The sequence below is a fragment of the Argopecten irradians genome, chromosome 1 (assembly GCF_041381155.1).
Source record: "Argopecten irradians isolate NY chromosome 1, Ai_NY, whole genome shotgun sequence".
NCBI lineage: Eukaryota > Metazoa > Mollusca > Bivalvia > Pectinida > Pectinidae > Argopecten > Argopecten irradians.
The window spans coordinates 5,541,959-5,565,409 of NC_091134.1; the positions used below are offsets into that span (position 1 = coordinate 5,541,959).

General features: G+C 33.4%; 1 protein-coding gene across 8 annotated transcripts in view; it reads right to left on the minus strand.

The window, feature by feature from the left end:
* LOC138315980 (coiled-coil domain-containing protein 150-like) overlaps nt 1-23,451 on the minus strand; it is a 52,578-nt gene that overhangs the window by 11,170 nt on the left and 17,957 nt on the right. For 3 of the 8 annotated variants that reach the window (XM_069257452.1, XM_069257427.1, XM_069257436.1), the window contains exons 6-19: nt 19,548-19,655; nt 18,725-18,834; nt 17,814-17,991; nt 13,397-13,558; nt 12,730-12,921; nt 12,238-12,429; nt 11,306-11,475; nt 10,151-10,277; nt 9,811-10,005; nt 9,540-9,608; nt 9,100-9,282; nt 8,239-8,325; nt 5,126-5,205; nt 4,458-4,566 (exon numbers count right to left, since the gene is read on the minus strand). In XM_069257452.1, the coding sequence (XP_069113553.1) occupies nt 4,458-4,566; nt 5,126-5,205; nt 8,239-8,325; nt 9,100-9,282; nt 9,540-9,608; nt 9,811-10,005; nt 10,151-10,277; nt 11,306-11,475; nt 12,238-12,429; nt 12,730-12,921; nt 13,397-13,558; nt 17,814-17,991; nt 18,725-18,834; nt 19,548-19,655 (1,962 nt within the window). Of the gene's footprint in view, nt 1-4,457; nt 4,567-5,125; nt 5,206-8,238; nt 8,326-9,099; nt 9,283-9,539; nt 9,609-9,810; nt 10,006-10,150; nt 10,278-11,305; nt 11,476-12,237; nt 12,430-12,729; nt 12,922-13,396; nt 13,559-17,813; nt 17,992-18,724; nt 18,835-19,547; nt 19,656-21,886; nt 21,941-23,451 lie in introns of all 8 variants that reach the window. The other 5 variants (XM_069257443.1, XM_069257463.1, XM_069257471.1 and 2 more) reach the window with 5 other exon arrangements.

The following is a 23,451-nucleotide window of genomic DNA, read 5'->3' on the forward strand; positions in this document are numbered from 1 at the left end:
GTATGATATTACAGAAGGTCCAAGAGATAATAGTAATACATTTTGTCAGGTATGATATTACAGAAGGTCCAAGAGATAATAGTAATACATTTTGTCAGGTATGATATTACAGAAGGTCCAAGAGATAATAGTAATACATTTTGTCAGGTATGATATTACAGAAGGTCCAAGAGATAATAGTAATACATTTTGTCAGGTATGATATTACAGAAGGTCCAAGAGATAATAGTAATACATTTTGTCAGGTATGATATTACAGAAGGTCCAAGAGATAATAGTAATACATTTTGTCAGGTATGATATTACAGAAGGTCCAAGAGATAATAGTAATACATTTTGTCAGGTATGATATTACAGAAGGTCCAAGAGATAATAGTAATACATTTTGTCAGGTATGATATTACAGAAGGTCCAAGAGATAATAGTAATACATTTTGTCAGGTATGATATTACAGAAGGTCCAAGAGATAATAGTAATACATTTTGTCAGGTATGATATTACAGAAGGTCCAAGAGATAATAGTAATACATTTTGTCAGGTATGATATTACAGAAGGTCCAAGAGATAATAGTAATACATTTTGTCAGGTATGATATTACAGAAGGTCCAAGAGATAATAGTAATACATTTTGTCAGGTATGATATTACAGAAGGTCCAAGAGATAATAGTAATACATTTTGTCAGGTATGATATTACAGAAGGTCCAAGAGATAATAGTAATACATTTTGTCAGGTATGATATTACAGAAGGTCCAAGAGATAATAGTAATACATTTTGTCAGGTATGATATTACAGAAGGTCCAAGAGATAATAGTAATACATTTTGTCAGGTATGATATTACAGAAGGTCCAAGAGATAATAGTAATACATTTTGTCAGGTATGATATTACAGAAGGTCCAAGAGATAATAGTAATACATTTTGTCAGGTATGATATTACAGAAGGTCCAAGAGATAATAGTAATACATTTTGTCAGGTATGATATTACAGAAGGTCCAAGAGATAATAGTAATACATTTTGTCAGGTATGATATTACAGAAGGTCCAAGAGATAATAGTAATACATTTTGTCAGGTATGATATTACAGAAGGTCCAAGAGATAATAGTAATACATTTTGTCAGGTATGATATTACAGAAGGTCCAAGAGATAATAGTAATACATTTTGTCAGGTATGATATTACAGAAGGTCCAAGATATAATAGTAATACATTTTGTCAGGTATGATATTACAGAAGGTCCAAGAGATAATAGTAATACATTTTGTCAGGTATGATATTACAGAAGGTCCAAGAGATAATAGTAATACATTTTGTCAGGTATGATATTACAGAAGGTCCAAGAGATAATAGTAATACATTTTGTCAGGTATGATATTACAGAAGGTCCAAGAGATAGTAGTAATACATTTTGTCAGGTATGATATTACAGAAGGTCCAAGAGATAATAGTAAAACATTTTGTCAGGTATGATATTACAGAAGGTCCAAGAGATAATAGTAATACATTTTGTCAGGTATGATATTACAGAAGGTCCAAGAGATAATATATAATACATTTTGTCAGGTATGATATTACAGAAGGTCCAAGAGATAATAGTAATACATTTTGTCAGGTATGATATTACAGAAGGTCCAAGAGATAATAGTAATACATTTTGTCAGGTATGATATTACAGAAGGTCCAAGAGATAATAGTAATACATTTTGTCAGGTATGATATTACAGAAGGTCCAAGAGATAATAGTAATACATTTTGTCAGGTATGATATTACAGAAGGTCCAAGAGATAATAGTAATACATTTTGTCAGGTATGATATTACAGAAGGTCCAAGAATAATAGTAATACATTTTGTCAGGTATGATATTACAGAAGGTCCAAGAGATAAAAGTAATACATTTTGTCAGGTATGATATTACAGAAGGTCCAAGAGATAATAGTAATACATTTTGTCAGGTATGATATTACAGAAGGTCCAAGAGATAATAGTAATACATTTTGTCAGGTATGATATTACAGAAGGTCCAAGAGATAATAGTAATACATTTTGTCAGGTATGATATTACAGAAGGTCCAAGAGATAATAGTAATACATTTTGTCAGGTATGATATTACAGAAGGTCCAAGAGATAATAGTAATACATTTTGTCAGGTATGATATTACAGAAGGTCCAAGAGATAATAGTAATACATTTTGTCAGGTATGATATTACAGAAGGTCCAAGAGATAATAGTAATACATTTTGTCAGGTATGATATTACAGAAGGTCCAAGAGATAATAGTAATACATTTTGTCAGGTATGATATTACAGAAGGTCCAAGAGATAATAGTAATACATTTTGTCAGGTATGATATTACAGAAGGTCCAAGAGATAATAGTAATACATTTTGTCAGGTATGATATTACAGAAGGTCCAAGAGATAATAGTAATACATTTTGTCAGGTATGATATTACAGAAGGTCCAAGAGATAATAGTAATACATTTTGTCAGGTATGATATTACAGAAGGTCCAAGAGATAATAGTAATACATTTTGTCAGGTATGATATTACAGAAGGTCCAAGAGATAATAGTAATACATTTTGTCAGGTATGATATTACAGAAGGTCCAAGAGATAATAGTAATACATTTTGTCAGGTATGATATTACAGAAGGTCCAAGAGATAATAGTAATACATTTTTGTCAGGTATGATATTACAGAAGGTCCAAGAGATAATAGTAATACATTTTGTCAGGTATGATATTACAGAAGGTCCAAGAGATAATAGTAATACATTTTGTCAGGTATGATATTACAGAAGGTCCAAGAGATAATAGTAATACATTTTGTCAGGTATGATATTACAGAAGGTCCAAGAGATATAGTAGTAATACATTTTGTCAGGTATGATATTACAGAAGGTCCAAGAGATAATAGTAATACATTTTGTCAGGTATGATATTACAGAAGGTCCAAGAGATAATAGTAATACATTTTGTCAGGTATGATATTACAGAAGGTCCAAGAGATAATAGTAATACATTTTGTCAGGTATGATATTACAGAAGGTCCAAGAGATAAATAGTAATACATTTTGTCAGGTATGATATTACAGAAGGTCCAAGAGATAATAGTAATACATTTTGTCAGGTATGATATTACAGAAGGTCCAAGAGATAATAGTAATACATTTTGTCAGGTATGATATTACAGAAGGTCCAAGAGATAAAAGTAATACATTTTGTCAGGTATGATATTACAGAAGGTCCAAGAGATAATAGTAATACATTTTGTCAGGTATGATATTACAGAAGGTCCAAGAGATAATAGTAATACATTTTGTCAGGTATGATATTACAGAAGGTCCAAGAGATAATAGTAATACATTTTGTCAGGTATGATATTACAGAAGGTCCAAGAGATAATAGTAATACATTTTGTCAGGTATGATATTACAGAAGGTCCAAGAGATAATAGTAATACATTTTGTCAGGTATGATATTACAGAAGGTCCAAGAGATAATAGTAATACATTTTGTCAGGTATGATATTACAGAAGGTCCAAGAGATAATAGTAATACATTTTGTCAGGTATGATATTACAGAAGGTCCAAGAGATAATAGTAATACATTTTGTCAGGTATGATATTACAGAAGGTCCAAGAGATAATAGTAATACATTTTGTCAGGTATGATATTACAGAAGGTCCAAGAGATAATAGTAATACATTTTGTCAGGTATGATATTACAGAAGGTCCAAGAGATAATAGTAATACATTTTGTCAGGTATGATATTACAGAAGGTCCAAGAGATAATAGTAATACATTTTGTCAGGTATGATATTACAGAAGGTCCAAGAGATAGTAATACATTTGTCAGGATAATTAATGAACATTTTGTCAGGTATGATATTACAGAAGGTCAAGAGATAATAGTAATACATTTTGTCAGGTATGATATTACAGAAGTCAAGTCCAATGAGATAGTAGTAATACATTTTGTCAGGTATGATATTACAGAATGGTCCAAGATATAATAGTAATACATTTTGTCAGGTATGATATTACAGAATGTCCAAGAGATAATGGTAATACATTTTGTCAGGTATGATATTACAGAAGGTCCAAGAGATAATAGTAATACATTTTGTCAGGTATGATATTACAGAAGGTCCAAAAGATAATACTAATACATTTTGCCAGGTATGATATTACAGAAGGTTCAAGAGATAATAGTCATATATTTTTCTACACTGAATTAAGGTCTGAAATAAAGCATACACTTACTCTGTTATGTATAAATCCAAGAAACCAATGATAATATATGTTGATATTCAAATTGAGGGTAAAAAATAGTGTGTGTACTATAATAGAGATGGTATAGATATAATAGCTATGCTGTAGAGACTGTATAGAAAGTCTAGATACTGTATGTGTATAGTATATACTGGTGATTGACCACCCACCCGAATCATCTCCTTAGCTCGCTCGGCTGCTTGGTGTGCTTTCAGTTGTTCAGATTCTAGTAATCTTTTTTGGTCTCTGTTTTCCTCCTCCAAGTCTGACTGGGTTTTTCTAGAAATAGTTAATAAATTATTTATAAGTAAGTAAAGATAATTATGAGTGAAGTTATTTAATCATTATCTCACTGGTTCCATTTTTATCAAGTTAGAATCTGGATTTTGGGTACATTTCTGTTTGAGGTACACTATGAACTCATTACACAAACAATCAGCATATCAATCCACGTGTCTGTATGAAACTGGGACAGAGCATGATGGGACAGACATGGGTAAAACTTTATTTACCTTCTTTTTTATGGAGAGTGCATAAAAACGATAAATCATTATCATAAAATTTGTGAATATCTTTTTTAGCAACAAAGTCTTACCATAACATTCACTTTTGGCTGAATATCCTTACTATATATAATTATAAACTCTTTCTATGAGTGGCCGCTTCCACTTGTTAATTAAAAAAACTCCCTGAACACAAATATATAGAATTTCAATATTTACTATATTTGCAAAACAAAGGGAAACTTTGATTAAATAAAGGACAATGAATAGCATGCGGAATAGCTAATTTAACAGTTAATTTCCTATGATTTGATACATGGTGGCTGGGAACTTACTTTGAAGTTAAGATTTCATCTTGGAGTTTGTTGAATTTAGACTTGAACCAGTTATGAGCATCAGATAGATGTATTGATATCTATAAAAGAAAAACATAAAACCTACAGGCATCTCATCATACACAAAATCTCCAAACCTACAGGCATCTCATCATACACAAAATCTCCAAACTTTCAGGCATTTCATCATACACAAAATCTCCAAAGCTACAGGTATCTCATCATACACAAAATCTCCAAACCTACAGGCATCTCATCATACACAAAATCTCCAAACCTACAGGCATCTCATCATACACAAAATCTCCAAACCTACAGGTATCTCATCATACACAAAATCTCCAAACCTTCAGGCATTCATCATACACAAAATCTCCAAACCTACAGGTATCTCATCAATACACAAAATCTCCAAACCTACAGGCATCTCATCATACACAAAATCTCCAAACCTACAGGCATCTCATCATACACAAAATCTCCAAAGCTACAGGTATCTCATCATACACAAAATCTCAAAACCTACAGGTATCTCATCATACACAAAATCTCCAAAGCTACAGGTATCTCATCATACACAAAATCTCAAAACTTTCAGGCATTTCATCATACACAAAATCTCCAAAGCTACAGGTATCTCATCATACACAAAAATCTCCAAACCTACAGGCATCTCATCATACACAAAATCTCCAAACCTACAGGCATCTCATCATACACAAAATCTCCAAACCTACAGGCATCTCATCATACACAAAATCTCCAAACCTTACAGGCATCTCATCATACACAAAATCTCCAAACCTACAGGCATCTCATCATACACAAAATCTCCAAACTTTCAGGCATCTCATCATACACAAAATCTCCAAACTTTCAGGCATCTCATCATACACAAAATCTCCAAACCTACAGCATCTCATCATACACAAAATCTCCAAACCTACAGGCATCTCATCATACACAAAATCTCCAAAACCTACAGGCATCTCATCATACACAAAATCTCCAAACCTACAGGCATCTCATCATACACAAAATCTCCAAACCTACAGGCATCTCATCATACACAAAATCTCCAAACCTACAGGCATCTCATCATACACAAAATCTCCAAACCTACAGGCATCTCATCATACACAAAATCTCCAAAACTACAGGCATCTCATCATACACAAAATCTCCAAACCTACAGGCATCTCATCATACACAAAATCTCCAAACCTACAGGCATCTCATACACAAAATCTCCAAAACTACAGGCATCTCATCATACACAAAATCTCCAAACCTACAGGCATCTCATCATACACAAAATCTCCAAACCTACAGGCATCTCATCATACACAAAATCTCCAAACCTACAGGCATCTCATCATACACAAAATCTCCAAACCTACAGGCATCTCATCATACACAAAATCTCCAAACCTACAGGCATCTCATCATACACAAAATCTCCAAACCTACAGGCATCTCATCATACACAAAATCTCCAAACCTACAGGCATCTCATCATACACAAAATCTCCAAACCTACAGGCATCTCATCATACACAAAATCTCCAAACCTACAGGCATCTCATCATACACAAAATCTCCAAACCTACAGGCATCTCATCATACACAAAATCTCCAAAATCTCATCATACACAAAATCTCCAAACTACAGGCATCTCATCATACACAAAATCTCCAACCTACAGGCATCTCATCATACACAAAATCTCCAAACCTACAGGCATCTCATCATACACAAAATCTCCAAACCTACAGGCATCTCATCATACACAAAATCTCCAAACCTACAGGCATCTCATCATACACAAAATCTCCAAACCTACAGGCATCTCATCATACACAAAATCTCCAAACCTACAGGCATCTCATCATACACAAAATCTCCAAACCTACAGGCATCTCATCATACACAAAATCTCCAAACTACAGCATCTCATCATACACAAAATCTCCAAACCTACAGGCATTCATCATACACAAAATCTCCAAACCTACAGGTATCTCATCATACACAAAATCTCCAAACCTACAGGCATCTCATCATACACAAAATCTCCAAACCTACAGGCATCTCATCATACACAAAATTTCCAAACCTACAGGCAGATCATCATACACAAAATCTCCAAAACTACTGGTATCTCATCATACACAAAATCTCCAAAGCTACAGGTATCTCATCATACACAAAATCTCCAAACCAACAGGCATTTCATCATACACAAAATCTCCAAAGCTACAGGCATCTCATACACAAAATCTCCAAACCTACAGGCATCTCATCATACACAAAATCTCCAAACCTACAGGCATCTCATCATACACAAAATCTCCAAACCTACAGGCATCTCATCATACACAAAATCTCCAAACCTACAGGCATCTCATCATACACAAAATCTCCAAACCTACAGGCATCTCATCATACACAAAATCTCCAAACCTACAGGCATCTCATCATACACAAAATCTCCAAACCTACAGGCATCTCATCATACACAAAATCTCCAAACCTACAGACATCTCATCATACTCAAAATCTCCAAACCTACAGGTATCTCATCATACACAAAATCTCCAAACCTACAGGTATCTCATCATACACAAAATCTCCCTACTCTACTAAAACGTACATCTCGTCACATACAAAATCTCCTTACTCTACTAAAACGTATATCTCATCACACACAAAATCTCCCTACTCTACTAAAACGTACATCTCATCACACACAAAATCTCCCTACTCTACTAAAACGTACATCTCATCACACACAAAATCTCTCTACTCTACTAAAACGTACATCTCATCACACACAAAATCTCCCTTCTCTACTTAAACGTACACCTGGCCCGCAATTTCTTGAAACAAATTTAATCTTAAAAATTCCATATAATCACATAAGGACAAGTTTTTTGCTTTGAGAAATCGGAGGTCATCTAACTATCCCAAAACCTGTATTTTACTAGCCAGGTTACTTGCCATTGAAACCAAGAGAATTATTCATTGATTCCAGAGACAAACACAAGACATCCACTATAAATAGTCTTTGTTGAGATGCTGTGTTGTGTCATTAAGTTACTAGAATGTTTACCTCTGCTGATTCGTCCTGTGCCATCTTTAATCTTTCCTCAGCTTCTCTCCTCATTCTCTCGATCTCTTCTTTCTGTCGCTTTGTCTCCTACAGATAACAGTATTCATGGGTATGGTAGATGATGATGATGATTGATGATGGTGATGTATGTTAAGATTGTGATTGAAAAAAAGAAATTCAATTTGTCTCTCAATGAAGCATATAATTATTCAATTGACCTTTTTGTTCTGTTAGAACCAAATGCAAAGTTAACTTAGTTTATCACTATTTACTAGAAGCATTATTGTAATATTACTATTAGGAAGCTATGTAATGTTATCAGAAAATCATATTAAAGTAAACACACAGATACAAAAACAAAATGTATTAACCTTTATATTATGAACTAAAAGACCTTATCTATGTGTTAACACAAATCAGAAACAAAAAAACATATTAGCCTCACACAGATCTCAAACCTTCGTACCACAAATGTCAAGGTTAGACTTATCTGAATCTTCTGAATCTATATTAAGTTTTATACTCAACAAAGATGGATACCACAAACTTAATAATAAGAATCCTCCATAAGGCAATATATCAAAATGAAGTCATATATAACATTGAACATAATTCAATAAATCAATCTATAAATCAATACATAAACATATTATGTAAAGAATTTGTCTGGAATGAAAAAAAACACCTGACAGGAAATTAGAGTCTGAACAAATATGTAAAGCTCCTCAAAGAGAAATTAAATTGAGTTTTTGTTTAATTATCATCCTGGTCACAGCACCAATTTTCTCATTTTTTTTAATCAAGATTACAGCATCCATCTTACCACATCTACGGGGAGATTTGAGACTTTTAAGGCCTTACCACATGTCTGCCACTGTGTACCTTGTACTTGCGTCTGGAATCCTCCTTATAAAGTCGCTCCTTTTCCAGAGCTTCTTCTCGTTGGTGAATTAAGCTGTTGGTTTGTGACTGTGCTTGTGCAAGGTTTCTCAATTCAGCCTGAAGGCTGGCTATCTGGTTCATGAATGTGTTGATCATATCACCCTTTAAACAAAGATATTAAATTAATTATTATACCATAAGAAATTTACTGTTTCTAAATTCTAATTTGTTTTCAAAAACCACTTTCAATTTAATATTATATAAATTTGCAATTATCAGGTTGTGTATAGCCCTAATATAAACAAAGTTATGTTACTTTGTCTCTCAATGTTTGGATTTGTACAAAAAAAAAAATCCACATAGATGAAAATTGTAAGTTACTATTATATAAGTAATAATGATATTTTTATCACTCTTACCTGGTCGTGATTTCTTTTCATGTATTCATCCCTCAACCTTTCTAAATCTTCAATTTCTGTCCGCATTTCCTGTGAAACAAAGAGAAAATATGTGTTTCTGATCAATATACACTAATGGCCCCTGATCAATACACACTAGTGGGGTATCTAGATATATCTAGAGTCTGTGGCTGAATGCTAAAATGAAACTAGTTCACTTCAGGGTTTGTCAACATGGTTTAATTGATAGTGGTACATGTAGTCTTGTCTAAATTAAAATGTATGTACCTACCTTCACTTTGTCAACATTGTCTTCAAGCTCCCGTTTAGACCGATGAAGGTAGTCATTTTTACGTTTCTGATCTGCCACTTTCTCTTTTAGATCCTTTATTGACCTCTCAGATTCTGTAACTTTGTGTCGTAGCTCGGTATTTGTCTTTACAAGCTCCATATTTCGGTTCTGTAAATTGTCATTCTGCTTTTTTATCTGAAATAAATCAAAGGCTTGTTTAATTGATACACAACATTTACTGGTTCAAGAATGTTGTATAATAAGTCATAATTCAATCTATCATATCTTCACTAGTTCCACCCTTTACAGGGTACAAACATTATTTTTATTTGATACATACTTCTGCAATATCCCGACTTGTTTTTTTGTACGACTTTTCTCTCTCCTTCCTCAGTTCCTCTCGTAAATTCTCCATCCTCTCCTCAAACAGACGCAGCTCCATCTTCCAGTCTTCTTCCTTCTTGTTTCTAGTGAATGGACACATTAGAAATGCTCAAACCGAGAAGATTCTTCTATAATTGGTAATAATTCTAATACTCTAACTAGTGCTACTAGTACAAGCCCTTTGAGTATTGCTGATTTATGAGCAATATACAGTATATGGTATGTAGTTCCCTGCCAATCCGTGCAAGGTATTACTGTGTCTCTAACCTTACATGACAATAATGAAACTCCAATAGCCAAGATCCTTTATACCTACAAGTTGCATAGTGATAATCAATTAAGAAAAATGCCACTTAAGTCAGGTTCAAGCTCCATGAAAACCCCTTCTCAAAACGTGTCACAGACAACTGGAACTGTCTATCAGCAACAGTTGTAACTGAAAAACCCTGAACTCATTCAAATCTCGTCTGAATACAGTCTGGAAACAACATCCTTCAAAATTCAGCCCATCATGCTACAATACAGGAACCATCCCAGTAGCCATACGGGTCCAACCAGTAGTAGAAGATGAAATGTCAATAGTAGTCTCATACTAATTGGTATGACATTAACAATGGTAGATTAACGGAGAATATGTTAGGTACCTGTAGTGGTTTTCTAAACAAGAGATCCCAGAGGAATATTGGTGCCCACCATGCATAGAGTGATTTATGTTAGTTATAGGATAAAAGAATCTTTTCTCTGCTTTCCCGTTCTTTCTCTCAAAGCAGCAAATCACTCTGTCTGTAAGGGATAGCTACCTGTCAGCAATGTTGCTTTCTTATAGACCCAAACATGCAATATGCATTAGCTAACAAGGCTCCAAGGGGAATCTACATAAGAAATTATGAAAAATACCTATGAGGAGGATTCCTTCAGTACTTTCTGAGAAATGGTTATTGTTTACAGCTGGATGGACTAAGGACTTCAAAATATGATTTGAATATCCAAACATCTGATGATTGTGGGCTAAAAAGCAATGGTGACCTTGACCTTCTCCTGAAAATCATGACACTCCACATTCCTTGGTATTTTGATTCTTTATACACAAAAAACACCTGCCACAACTTACTTGCTCATCTTTAGCTGCGCTATCTGTGTATCTTTCTTGCCGAGCTGTATCTGTAGGTCCTCTACTACAGTCTGTAACTGTGAGTGAGATGACATGACTGCCTCCAGTGTGCTCCCTATCTCCTTATTCACAGACTTAGCATCCTTTAGATTTTTCTGTAGGCCCTCAACCTTCAATATAGCACAGTATATACCTGTGTTAGCTAGCAAACATAGCACAGGGACAATATCTAATCATTAAATCAGTTCCACACACAGAATCCAGTCCTATTTTGTTAGATTAGATATTCACACTGATATAGGTAATAACTACAAAACACTTTGAAATGGAAATTGAAATCTATCAAAAAAATTTGAAAATTGAATGATGTACATACAACACTTCTGCTCCAAAACTGAAAATTCACAGGTGAAGTTTAATTAGACTCAAAAACAACTTTTGCTTTCAGAATTTCATATCAAATACATTTGTATTGATATATTCATGATATATTCCATAAAATAATCTATATTCAGTAAATTACATTATTCAAATCAACAGCAGATTTTAAACAATCTTTGCTATTATCTTGTACTGAGAGACTTTAGTTTGGTCTATTAATAGGTTTAATGTCCAATAAACAGCCAGTCCCCCCCCCCATATATCAAATGTGTTGCGTTGTGTGGATGTCTGTATGTTTTAGGAGTCTGTTGTATAGTCATGTTGTGTCTTCTTATAATAGTGGAACTCTTGCCCTTTTTAAAGTTCTACTAGTCTATCTCACTGAAGCATTCTGCAGAAGACACCAGAACAAGCCATAAGTAGGAGTAAAAACTCTATCACTTCTGATATTTGAGGCTCTCGCAGGGCACTTTGCTAGGCACTGCCTGTAGGTTTATGATTTGTCTCAGCAAAACTAATCAACCAATACAGACATATGGTGTGTCTATTACCTCAGGTTTATCTCTCTGATCGAGGTCGTGCAGCTGATTCAGCAGACGCTCTTTCTCTCGGATGGCTTGGTCCCTCGCCACTCGTAGCTCCAGGAAATCCCGTTCCCGTGATTCAAGACTTCCTTGTGACATCATCAGCTGACTTTCTTGAGCATGTATTCGAACTTTTAACTCGCTGATTTCTTTCTGGGCCTGAATAAGGGAACAGTTCAATATTGATAGTAATTGGGTACCGTAATATTAATAAATAATCAACAGCTATTTTTATGAAAGATAAAACATAAACTCTTCTTGATTTGAAGTACTCTCTCCTTCCGATGCATATGTCTTCACAATATTTATTGATTTAGAATCATTTCAATATCATTCAGTTAAACTAAAGATGGCCACCTTATACATACTATGCCAATAAGTGTGTGACATAAACCCAACACATATACCACAATTCAAAAACATGTACCGTACTAGTACTACACCAGTACTTTAAATTACCTTATCAGACTTTTTCTGGAGATCTTGGTTTAGTTTGCGGTACTGAGAGATCTCCGTTTGTGAGCCCGACAGGACGTCCAGTTGAGCCGTAAGTTGTGACACCTGAGACTGAAGACGGCCGTTTTCGTAGGCCAGCTTGTTCTTCTGCTCTAACATATCCTTCATCGTGTCCTCTACCCTTGTGTTGGCAGTCTGTAGGAGGTGGAACATATACCATGTAATACTTACTATACTTACACTGGAGTTAACCAGCTCCTATGATAAAATGACCTAGTATATGTAAATAGATTAATGGTTATTAATAGACAAGTCCTAGGTCAACTTTTGTGACAGTAGGAGGCTGGGTTTGGTGGTTCTATGAAAATTTACCACTAGAATGGAAACACTTTGCCCTTTGTTTAATATCTAAACCTTTGGTGTTTCAGCTCTATATAGAATGTCTGTATAGAATGTCTGTTACTAATTCTATGTTACTGAATTAACTGTTATCAATGACAATGGCAAAACAAGTTTTAAATCAAGCAGCTAGGCTTTGTGACTCAGCTGAAGGAATAGGAGAGTACATATTAAGAACTGGGTTGGGGTTTGTTTATATGAAAATTTTCCGCTGTCATTTGATAATTATTTTATATTTTATAGAAACACCTATTCTTTTGTTTATTTATACCTTTTGTGTTTCGTAGCCAGCCACCCTTTCTAGAAGCGTAGTGTTTTCCAGCTGTAGTTGACGTTTTGACCGAGCTGTAGTCTCCAGCTCCATCTTGGCTTGTTGGACTTCTCCCTGAAGTTTGGATCTCTCCTCTACCATGCTATCCACAGTTTGGTTGACCTTAAAGTATCGTGAAGATACAATTAGATTATTTTCCCGTTTTCATCTTATTTCAAATATAAACTACCAGTAGATATTCTGTAATTTCTAACATTATATCTACTTACTTCCTGTAATCTCTAACATTATATCTACTTACCTCCTGTAATCTCTAACATTATATCTACTTACCTCCTGTAATCTCTAACATTATATCTACTTACCTCCTGTAATCTCTAACATTATATCTACTTACCTCCTGTAATCTCTAACATTATATCTACTTACCTCCTGTAATCTCTAACATTATATCTACTTACCTCCTGTAATCTCTAACATTATATCTACTTACCTCCTGTAATCTCTAACATTATATCTACTTACCTCCTGTAATCTCTAACATTATATCTACTTACCTCCTGTAATCTCTAACATTATATCTACTTACCTCCTGTAATCTCTAACATTATATCTACTTACCTCCTGTAATCTCTAACATTATATCTACTTACCTCCTGTAATCTCTAACATTATATCTACTTACCTCCTGTAATCTCTAACATTATATCTACTTACCTCCTGTAATCTCTGACATTATATCTACTTACCTCCTGTAATCTCTAACATTATATCTACTTACCTCCTGTAATCTCTAACATTATATCTACTTACCTCCTGTAATCTCTAACATTATATCTACTTACCTCCTGTAATTTCTAACATTATATCTACTTACCTCCTGTAATTTCTAACATTATATCTACTTACCTCCTGTAATCTCTAACATCATATCTACTTACCTCCTGTAATCTCTAACATTATATCTACTTACCTCCTGTAATCTCTAACATTATATCTACTTACCTCCTGTAATCTCTAACATTATATCTACTTACCTCCTGTAATCTCTAACATTATATCTACTTACCTCCTGTAATCTCTAACATTATATCTACTTACCTCCTGTAATCTCTAACATTATATCTACTTACCTCCTGTAATCTCTAACATTTTATCTACTTACCTCCTGTAATCTCTAACATTATATCTACTTACCTCTGTAATCTCTACATTATATCTACTTACTGTAAATTATTATATCTACTTACCTCCTGTAATCTCTAACATTATATCTACTTACCTCCTGTAATCTCTAACATTATATCTCCTACACCTCCTGTAATTTCTAACATTATATCTACTTAACTCCTGTAATCTCTAACATTATATCTACTTACCTCCTGTAATCTCTAACATTATATCTACTTACCTCCTGTAATCTCTAACATTATATCTACTTACCTCCTGTAATCTCTAACATTATATCTACTACCTCCTGTAATCTCTAACATTATATCTACTTACCTCCTGTAATCTCTAACATTATATCTACTTACCTCCTGTAATCTCTAACATTATATCTACTTACCTCCTGTAATCTCTAACATTATATCTACTTACCTCCTGTAATCTCTAACATTATATCTACTTACCTCCTGTAATCTCTAACATTATATCTACTTACCTCCTGTAATCTCTAACATTATATCTACTTACCTCCTGTAATCTCTAACATTATATCTACTACCTCCTGTAATCTCTAACATTATATCTACTTACCTCCTGTAATTTCTAACATTATATCTACTTACCTCCTGTAATCTCTAACATTATATCTACTTACCTCCTGTAATCTCTAACATTATATCTACTTACCTCCTGTAATCTCTAACATTATATCTACTTACCTCCTGTAATCTCTAACATTATATCTACTTACCTCCTGTAATCTCTAACATTATATCTACTTACCTCCTGTAATCTCTAACATTATATCTACTTACCTCCTGTAATCTCTAACATTATATCTACTTACCTCCTGTAATCTCTAACATTATATCTACTTACCTCCTGTAATCTCTAACATTATATCTACTTACCTCCTGTAATCTCTAACATTATATCTACTAACTCCTGTAATCTCTAACATTATATATCTACTTACCTCCTGTAATTTCTAACATTATATCTACTTACCTCCTGTAAATCTCTAACATTATAATCTACTTACCTCCTGTTAATCTCTAACATTATATCTACTACCTCTCTGTAATCTCTAACATTATATCTACTTACCTCCTGTAATCTCTAACATTATATTCTACTTACCTCCTGTAAATCTAACTTACTCCAGTAATCTAACATTATTACCTTACCTTAATCTCTAACATTATATCTACTTACCTCCTGTAATCTCTAACATTATATCTACTTACCTCCTGTAATCTCTAACATTATATCTACTTACCTCCTGTAATCTCTAACATTATATCTACTTACCCTCCTGTAATACTAACATTATATACTACTACCGTCCTGTAATTTCTAACATTATATCTACTTACCTCCTGTAATCTCATAACATTATATCTACTTACCTCCTGTAATTCTAACTATCTTACCTCCTGTAATCTCTAACATTATATCTACTTACCTCCTGTAATCTCTAACATTATATCTACTTACCTCCTGTAATATCTCTAACATTATATCTACTTACCTCCTGTAATCTCTAACATTATATCTACTTACCTCCTGTAATCCTCTAACATTATATCTACTTACCTCCTGTAATCTCTAACATTATATCTACTTACCTCCTGTAATTTAACATTATATCTACTTACCTCCTGTAATTTCTAACATTATATCTACTTACCTCCTGTAATCTCTAACAATATATTACTTACCTCCTGTAATCTCTAACATTATATCTAACTTACCCTCCTGTAATCTCTAACATTATATCTACTTACCTCCTGTAATCTCTAACATTATATCTACTTACCTCCTGTAATCTCTAAACATTATATCTACTTACCTCCTGTAATTTCTAACATTATATCTACTTACCCTCCTGTAATCTCTAACATTATATCTACTTACCTCCTGTAATCTCTCTAACATTATATCTACTTACCTCCTGTAATCTCTAACATTATATCTACTTACCTCCTGTAAATCTCTAACATTATATATCTACTTACCTCCTGTAATCTCTAACATTATATACCTACTTACCTCCTGTAATCTCTAACATTATATCTACTACCTCACTGTAATCTCTAACACCATACTATATCTACTTACCTCCTGTAATCTCTAACATTATATCTACTTACCTCCTGTAATCTCTAACATTATATCTACTTACCTCCTGTAATCTCTAACATTATATCTACTTACCTCCTGTAGATCTCTAACATTATTTCTACTTACCTCCTGTAAACATTATATCTACTTACCTCCTGTAATATCTAACATTATATCTACTTACCTCTGTAATTAACTCTAACATTAATATATCTACTTACTCCTGTAATCTCTACATTATATCTACTTACCTCCTGTAATCTCCTAAACATATATCTACTTACCTCCTGTAATCTCTAACATTATATCTACTTACCTCCTGTAATCTCTAACATTATATCTACTTACCCTCCTGTAATCTCTCTGTAATCTCTAAACATTATATCTACTTACCTCCTGTAATCTCTAACATTATATCTACTTACCTCCTGTAATCTCTAACATTATATCTACTTACCTCCTGTATATCTACTTACCTCCTGTAATTTCTAACATTATATCTCTTACTGTAATCTCTAACCTACTTACCTCCTGTAATCTCTAACATTATATCTACTTACCTCCTGTAATCTCTAACATTATATCTACTTACCTCCTGTAATTTCTAACATTATATCTACTTACCTCCTGTAATCTCTAACATTATATCTACTTACCTCCTGTAATCTCTAACATTATATCTACTTACCTCCTGTAATCTCTAACATTATATCTACTTACCTCCTGTAATCTCTAACATTATATCTACTTACCTCCTGTAATCTCTAACATTATATCTACTTACCTCCTGTAATCTCTGACATTATATCTACTTACCTCCTGTAATCTCTAACATTATATCTACTTACCTCCTGTAATCTCTAACATTATATCTACTTACCTCCTGTAATCTCTAACATTATATCTACTTACCTCCTGTAATCTCTAACATTATATCTACTTACCTCCTGTAATCTCTAACATTATATCTACTTACCTCCTGTAATCTCTAACATTATATCTACTTACCTCCTGTAATCTCTAACATTATATCTACTTACCTCCTGTAATCTCTAACATTATATCTACTTACCTCCTGTAATTCTACTTACCTCCTGTAATCTCTAACATTATATCAACTTACCTCCTCTAGCAGGTTTTCCTTGTCCTTTGTGGCTCGGTCCTTCTCCTTCTGTAGTACCTCTAGCTGGTGCTGGAGTGAGTTTAGTTCCTTCTGTAGACGATCTGCAGCGTCATTATATTCCTCATCTCTGGCCTTTGTTTTCTTTGTCATAGAGGCCAGCTCCTTTTCCAGCACGGCTCTGTACAAATATTCAGATGTTAAAGTATTTTACATCAAACTATCTTCATTAATCTGCTATTATAACTTTGTCCTATAAAGTAGGAGGACATCAACTCACACAAACCTATTACAAGGTATTTCAGGACAGAGATTTTGCCACTGACAGCCATTTTCAAATTAGCTGCAGTAGAAATATTTAAAGTCTAATAGCTTGAAAACTATTTGACGATGAATCATAATTAATTTAACTTTCACAAATCTCTAGTAGAAGTGTCATTGAAATACTTCTTTCTTAAAAGCAAGTAACTAACCTAAATGCTTCAACCTAGACTAACCACAAGTTATTGATAAGATTCTCTCAGCAGATAGGGACTGGTAGTCAGTCTATAGCCTCAGCCTCACTTAAGTGTTTTATACATGTAGGTAGCAATGGGAAACTAAAAAGGGGCCATAACTCTTATAAGCCTATTGGCTTTACAACTTATAGCACATTAGCTTTAGTTCACAACATTCACAATGAATACTCCACATAATGGTATTATCAAGTGACAAATGGAGCACATGAAAATTTTCCCCTTTACCAAATAAAAGGGAATCAAACATGTTAAAACAAAGAGTCTGGATTGATACCTAGATGTCATTTGTTTTAAATGCCATCAATAAATCTAAATTATTGAAATACTGTTATAGTTTCAAAATTATGCAATGAAATGTTATAATTACTTGTACATATTAATAATTATTTTACTCACATCTTTTTCTTGTAAACTTGATTTTGAGAATCAGATTCGTTGAATTTGAGTTTATACTCCAAAGCCTCGTCTTCTGCTGACTGTTTCTCCGCCAGTCGGGATCTCTCCGCCTGTACAGCAATTTATATCAACATTATACATCATCTACATTATAAGGCAATTCAAGCATTATAAAACTTTTTGTACTTTTTTTACTTTCATATTTCATCATATCATCATAGCTGATAATTTTGAATTTGATGTTAAAAATCAAACTACATGTAAAGGGGAATAACTCTGCAGGGAATATGATCAAAGACTACACAATGCAGAAGGGGAATAACTCTGTAGGCTATAAGAGTTTAAAAAGACTTCATACAGTAAGTATTATATACCCTCTAATTTCTCATTCATCATTTAGTGTATCAAACACCTGAGAAACAACATCATTTTTTACTGATAAAATAAAACATTTGAAACAATTTTCAAACACATTTTGATATAAAAGATAGCAGCAATTTTTTCAAAGAATGATGAATTGAAATAATATTAGTTTACTGGAAGAGGAAAAACTACGCATGGAAAATATAAAGGTATCATTGACAAATCTCTCCTTAAGTCTCTCACTTCATTTCAGGCATCTTCTAAATTGAAAGTTTTTTGGGTTTTTTTTTTTTTTGGGTTTTTTTATAATTTATTTGACTGATTTAAAATCTCCACAAAAACAGGTTGTTTAACACTGAATGTTGGTAGTACCCTACACCATCGTTAATGAACAGTTATAAAACATTCACTATAAACATCCTAGAAGGCTGTACAGGTCATGGCTCCTGTTCTCACTCACTTCGAGTTCCTTGGCATGCATACTTCGTAGTCGATCTTTTTCCTCCTGGTGTGTTCGTACTATTGTGTTAAGATGTTCTGTTTTCTCGGCCAGTTCCTTGTTACCGATCTGTTAGAACAGCCACCACACATGCACAAGTTACAGCGGTATTATGTTAGTCAACAACATCATTATAACAAATAATCCTGGTTATTGTGACACAAATCCAATGCTTTTTTAGTCTTATTATGTTAATTGATCTCTAGTTTTTATTTTCAAATACCAAACAATCATGATTACTAAAACAAATCAAATCAGAAATATATATAGTGGTGCATCATGTTTGTCTGGCACCAAAAGTCTTTAGATTATTTGGGAAAAGTCTTCAGATTTGGACAGGTAAAAAAATTTGCTGACTCAGGATTTCATATGGAAGGTACGATCTCTAATATACCACACATACAGGGCCAGTATTGAAACATGAGATGGTTTTATCACAGGCACCTATATTGCATTAAGTCTAGATACTGGTGTGTCTGAAGTTCAAACACAAGGATCTCTAGTTTGAAATAAAGAATCTAAGTCAGGTAAAGAATAAGTTTACTTATAATAGAATTCAAATACAAATTTTTATGTTTATTTAGTAGGTATACATCACAGTTTTCCATCACCTATGGGACATAGAAAGTCGATGATAAGGTATGTTGTGTACTTTTAAATTCTGTTGACCTCCCAAGTTCAATTAACTGAAGATGAGCTATTAGATTGATAAAGCTATCAAGAGACATTTAAACTATTTCAAGTGTGTCTGAATCACTAAACATTTTTGTAGTGGTGTAAGTGAGGGTGACGTTTTATTACCCTAGCTCTCCTCGAAACACCAAACCCCCACAGAAATTCAGCCCTGTCACAGCTATCACTTTACTTCTAAACACAATTAGACAATGAAGGTGTTTGGTGAAGACCTCATTAATCAGCTAAAAGGTTTTAATTAAGAGGACATTTGATATACCTACGTAGTAAGTGTATTATACCTTTGACAGACACCATCAATGGTCCATGTCAAATATATCAAATATAGGTTCGATACAGAACACTTCAGATCATATTGGGAAACATCAAGATGAGAAGGTTCTTCAACACAAAACATGTTTCTCTGTAAAAATACCTTGACCATTGATATAAGAGACCACATGTACTTTTAAAACTTATAAGGTTTCCTGTACTTTTATTTCTTATTCAAGTTCTGTTATCACATGACTGATAAAACTATGAATTCATTCACATAATATATCAAATTCATTGATGATAGGGCTGGAAACAAAGAAAAATCTATAAATTTATTTTAGATGTGATTAGAGAATTTACTTAAAAGTATCTTAATGAAATTTATATGATGGAATGATAATTAAACTAAAATTTGTAGAAACAAAAATTCTATAAATGCAAGCTTTCTAATCCCAGAATACTTAAATAATTAATGTACTATAAGTAATAATTTTTGATAAAATATTTGAAGGAAAGTTCAAAATAAAATCTTTAAATCTACACATACAAACGGGGGACATGGATGTGGTGCAGTGGTAGAAGGTGCTGGTATGTTTGGCTAGGCGATTGGGTGCCGTAGATCGTGAGTTCGTGGCCCGGATAGGGCACGAGTCAATAAATTGTCATGCTTTGTTAAATTGTGTTTCTTTGATATTTAAATCTACATTAAGATATAGTGACAAGCCCCTAAAATCTGTAAACGACTTTACAAAGGCTGTTGTTTTTCTATAAATAAAGTCAACAAACAGATTATTTGATCTGAAATCACATTTACACAAGTATAACTTAATGTGACCAAATATTTAACATCTACAGTTACATGACAGGAAAAATTGTGACTTAACATCTACAGCTGTATCATAGGAGTAATTGTGACTTTGGTGTTTGCATGATCTAGATGGAAATAAAATGGTTGCCATATAAAATATGTGTATTAGCCCAATGGGAGCCCATTTCCAGTTGTATATAAATCAGTATATTCACAAACAGTGAGTGTTCTGTAGGGATAAATACAAAACTGTACTAATTTAGGTTCATTCCAACAGCATGTGTAACAGAATGACAATGAACTGGGCCGTTTATAATTATCGCTCAATTGGTAGAACTTCTGGCTAGTATCTGGAGGTCGCAGGTTCAACACATGTCTGGCCAATAATTTTTTACTCCTCTACTTTTACATTTGTATATTTATGTTAACACACTCCTGTAAGTCTCACTGAATTATTGGTTAAAAGCAGAAAAAGCTGAATATGTTATTTAGTCTGCATCTGTCTACAATGTCCTATAACATGTATACACTATATCCCACTTACCTTTATCTGAGTAAAGTGATTACCGATAGTAATCTTGTCTATCAGTAACATTTCCTAGGGAAGTTATAATATCAAACATCAGTAAAGTCTTTACCGATAGTAATCTTGTCTATCAGTAACATTTCCTAGGGAAGTTATAATATCAAACATCAGTAAAGTGATTACCGATAGTAATCTTGTCTATCAGTAACATTTCCTAGGGAAGTTATAATATCAAACATCAGTAAAGTGATTACCGATAGTAATCTTGTCTGTCAGTAACATTTCCTAGGGAAGTTATAACATCAGACATCAGTAAAGTGATTACCGATAGTAATCTTGTCTGTCAGTAACATTTCCTAAGGAAGTTATAACATCAGACATCAGTAAAGTGATTACCGATAGTAATCTTGTCTGTCAGTAACATTTCCTAGGGAAGTTATAACATCAGACATCAGTAAAGTGATTACCGATAGTAATCTTGTCTATCAGTAACATTTCCTAGGGAAGTTATAATATCAGACATCAGTAAAGTGATTACCGATAGTAATCTTGTCTATCAGTAACATTTCCTAGGGAAGTTATAACATCAGACATCAGTAAAGTGATTACCGATAAATCAGTGATTATAACATGATAGTAATCTTGTCTGTCAGTGACATTTCCTAGGGAAGTTATAACATCAGACTTCAGTAAAGTGATTACCGATAGTAATATTGTCTGTCAGTAACATTTCCTAGGGAAGTTATAACATCAGACATCAGTAAAGTGATTACCGATAGTAATCTTGTCTGTCAGTGACATTTCCTAGGGAAGTTATAATATCAAACATCAGTAAAGTGATTACCGATAGTAATATTGTCTGTCAGTAACATTTCCTAAGGAAGTTATAACATCAGACTTCAGTAAAGTGATTACCGATAGTAATCTTGTCTGTCAGTGACATTTCCTAGGGAAGTTATAACATCAGACTTCAGTAAAGTGATTACCGATAGTAATCTTGTCTGTCAGTGACATTTCCTAGGGAAGTGATAACATCAGACTTCAGTAAAGTGATTACCGATAGTAATCTTGTCTGTCAGTGACATTTCCTAGGGAAGTTATAACATCAGACTTCAGTAAAGTGATTCGATAGTATCTTGTCTTCAGTAAAGTAGGGAAGTATAAATCAGACATAAAGTGATTACCGATAGTAATCTTGTCTGCCAGTAACATTTCCTAGGGAAGTTATAATATCAAACATCAGTAAAGTGATTACCGATAGTAATCTTGTCTGTCAGTGACATTTCCTAGGGAAGTTATAACATCAGACTTCAGTATAAAGTGATTACCGATAGTAATCTTGTCTATCAGTAACATTTCCTAGGGAAGTTATAACATCAGACATCAGTAAAGTGATTACCGATAGTAATCTTGTCTATCAGTAACATTTCCTAGGGAAGTTATAACATCAGACATCAGTAAAGTGATTACCGATAGTAATCTTGTCTATCAGTAACATTTCCTAGGGAAGTCATAACATCAGACATCAGTAAAGTGATTACCGATAGTAATATTGTCTATCAGAAAAGTGATTACCGATAGTA